The following is a 3122-nucleotide window of genomic DNA, read 5'->3' on the forward strand; positions in this document are numbered from 1 at the left end:
AAACATGCAGATCGTACGTTGCAAGATTCCGACGACAAGACACGCGGCAATACGGTCATACGGAACGTCGACACGAAAACATGACACGCGACACACTTATGTACATTAAATGACGAGGCTGTGGCCTTGGCGGACGCAATAAACTTCCCCGACTGTGAATGACCGTTCCGGGAGGCGACCCGTTTGCTCGTAATCCACGGGAATCTACAGCACGGCAATGTCACGTGCTCTCACTACGTTATGCCCGAAAACAATGTTTCGTTCGGAATTGCGCCTCCCGGACTCGGAAAACTAGCGACTTTACAAAATGACCACGTTCGTCTCACTATGACCTCCTGCAGTGGTCCTCGTCCGGATTGTCTCACGGATCGCTTAGCTGTCGTCCTGGGTCGTCCTTCTCGCGTGCTCTCTCTCGACGGGCCACAGCACAAGCCGGGCGCTGATCCTCCCGAGGGCCTTATCGCGTCTTATTAGCGCAGGACTCATTATCCCCGCGAGGGGGCCTTATCACGTCTTATTAGCGCGTGGCACCGCGGCTCCGCTAATCGCGGAAACCGCGTCATGTCCGTGTCGCATGTCCTGGCGCGCGGAATTTGAAGGGCCGCAGGATCTTTTCGGGCCGCCTCGGGGCCCTGAAGCGCCTTCTCAGGGCTCTCACCGTCCTTGGGACGTAGAGTGGCCCCATCCTGCCATTTCACTCCTCGTTCCGCCTTGTGCCTGGAAGATGATGCGATAAAAAGTGTCTTGCGACAACAAAAAGGGCGAAATATTGAATGATATCACCTGCGTGCTACCCGGGGGACAAGGTGTCGTGCACCCCGGCAAATCCGTCAGCAGCGGTCGTTACTCGACTTCCAATCTTGGCCGTCTTCCTTTTTCTCTCTTCACGATCCGGTGAGGCGTCAGTCTGCCAAGATTGTGGGAGTCGCCAGTTTCTATAACTCTCGGTACGGCAAAGCACAAAAAAAGAAACGGAAACGATAACGCGAATCGCGTGAGACACGCAAATAATGTCGCGAAGAAGCGCAGATGCGTTTGCCTCCTAAAATGTGGAAGGACTCAGGACGCCAGACTGCACTATTCGGTCGGGTCGTGCGACACTTGTGACGGACGAAAAACATCACGTCACAACGCGTATAAATAGACAACTTTTATTCGTCAAAAGATAGCTAACAAAAAAATGATCTTGCTGAAGTATTTCAAAATTGATCTAAATATAGATCTAAAAATAATTTTAATTAAATAAGAGAAATCTTATATCCGATCAAAGCAGATTTTAAATATTTCTGGCAATATTTTATACAATAAATTATTTGCAGATTTAACATTCTCATTAATATCAAATTATTAATATTCTTATAAAGATGCTTATTAGCATTAAAAATTATTAAATTGCTCGTCAATTTTTGTTGAGAATGTTCAGCTCACTTTTTTTAAACACTTGCGTTCCAAATGTCCGCAAACCAATGAACTATTCTTTTATTGCAACACGCTCTCTAACTTCTGCTTGCTCTATGTTTTACTTATTCAAATAAATAAACAAATTCAAAGGACTCTTTCAAAACATAATAACAAAACTCAATCAACGGGCGAAGTAAGAGTCAACCACATTTTTTAATTTTTACATAAAATTATATATTATATTAAACGCGATGAAACATCACGGGAAAAAATAAAACTATAAACTAATACATTACAAGTAACAAGTTTCGGCTACCAGTTTGAGCCCTCTTCAGACATTAGTACAATGAAAAGTAACAGAACAAATTCAATTGTCGCAAGTATTCGTATAATCCGAATAATCACAGTTCGGGTGAGTCTTGATCTCGAAACATAATTTCCGTATGGTTGAACAGTCAAAAGTATTAAAATTGTCATTGTTGAAGTTCTAGTTAATAAAACGGATAAATTAAAAACAAAAAACGTAACGGACAAATACGTATAAATAAAATAATATAAAATACCGAAAGTCAAACAAATTCCATAAAAATTATTTCATAAAAAACTCACCAGAAATCATGTGTAAGAAGTTTGAATTAATATGTCCAAAAAAGAACTAAAAAACTTTTGAAATATGTACAGAGAGAAGGAACGTAGATATGTAAAACAGACATAATGTAACGATTATCATGTACGTTCAGTAGTGAGGATCAACACAGACTGAGAGAGGAGACGGGCTGTTCGTAACCGAAAGTCAAACTCTATTTATGATTGGAATATACGCTTTGTGGAGGCCATCGGTATCCGTCTGCAAATTGATACCATTCTTTTGTTTCCTGATATTAATCATCTCTGAAACTAAACGTCTCCGATAGCTGGGCTCTTCATCTAAGATTTCGACCTCCTCCCATTTAAATTCGTGGTCGAGTTGTCTCCTATGCTCCGTTATTACCGATCGTGCCGACGTGTTGTATTTAATGTGATTGCGATGTTCTGCAATCCTTGTCTTTAGTTTTCTGCCTGTCTGTCCCACGTACGTAGCGTCACAATCATTGCAAGAAATTTTGTACACTACGTTGTTCTTTGATGTGTGTGGATGAACATCTTTGTGTACCTTAATGTATTTTTTGAGTTTGTTCGGACTACGGAAAGAAACCCTGATGTCGTTATTGTTGAACCGATTGAACTTTTCTGTGTGGCGCGGGATGAACGGAACCGTAAGCCAGGACACTGATTCCTTCGCTTCGTCCTTGTCATTCATACTGTTCTGTGTTATGTGTCTATTTCTATTCAAGTTTTTAATTCGTAGGTTGATTGTGTCAAATATAAATGATAATGGGTAGTCATTGTCTAATAAAATGTTAATGATAAGTGTCAAATTTTGTGTGTAAAATCGAAAGTCCGAAAGTAAAATTGTTCATCCCGCGCCACACAGAAAAGTTCAATCGGTTCAACAATAACGACATCAGGGTTTCTTTCCGTAGTCCGAACAAACTCAAAAAATACATTAAGGTACACAAAGATGTTCATCCACACACATCAAAGAACAACGTAGTGTACAAAATTTCTTGCAATGATTGTGACGCTACGTACGTGGGACAGACAGGCAGAAAACTAAAGACAAGGATTGCAGAACATCGCAATCATATTAAATACAACACGTCGGCACGATCGGTAATAAC

At 41.2% G+C, this 3122-nt stretch overlaps 1 protein-coding gene across 1 annotated transcript in view; it reads right to left on the reverse strand.

Moving 5' to 3' along the window:
• Nucleotides 1–485: 485 nt before the first annotated feature.
• The window catches only part of LOC108745661 (ras-specific guanine nucleotide-releasing factor 2-like), a 94778-nt gene continuing 92141 nt past the window's right edge, over nucleotides 486–3122 (reverse strand). The window contains exons 13-14 of the mRNA XM_018481958.1: nucleotides 2223–2464; nucleotides 486–717 (exon numbers count right to left, since the gene is read on the reverse strand). Coding sequence (XP_018337460.1) covers nucleotides 486–717; nucleotides 2223–2464 — 474 coding nt within the window. The remainder of the gene's footprint in view (nucleotides 718–2222; nucleotides 2465–3122) is intronic.

This window comes from Trachymyrmex septentrionalis, unplaced genomic scaffold (assembly GCF_001594115.1).
Source record: "Trachymyrmex septentrionalis isolate Tsep2-gDNA-1 unplaced genomic scaffold, Tsep1.0 scaffold143, whole genome shotgun sequence".
In the NCBI taxonomy this organism is placed as follows: domain Eukaryota; kingdom Metazoa; phylum Arthropoda; class Insecta; order Hymenoptera; family Formicidae; genus Trachymyrmex; species Trachymyrmex septentrionalis.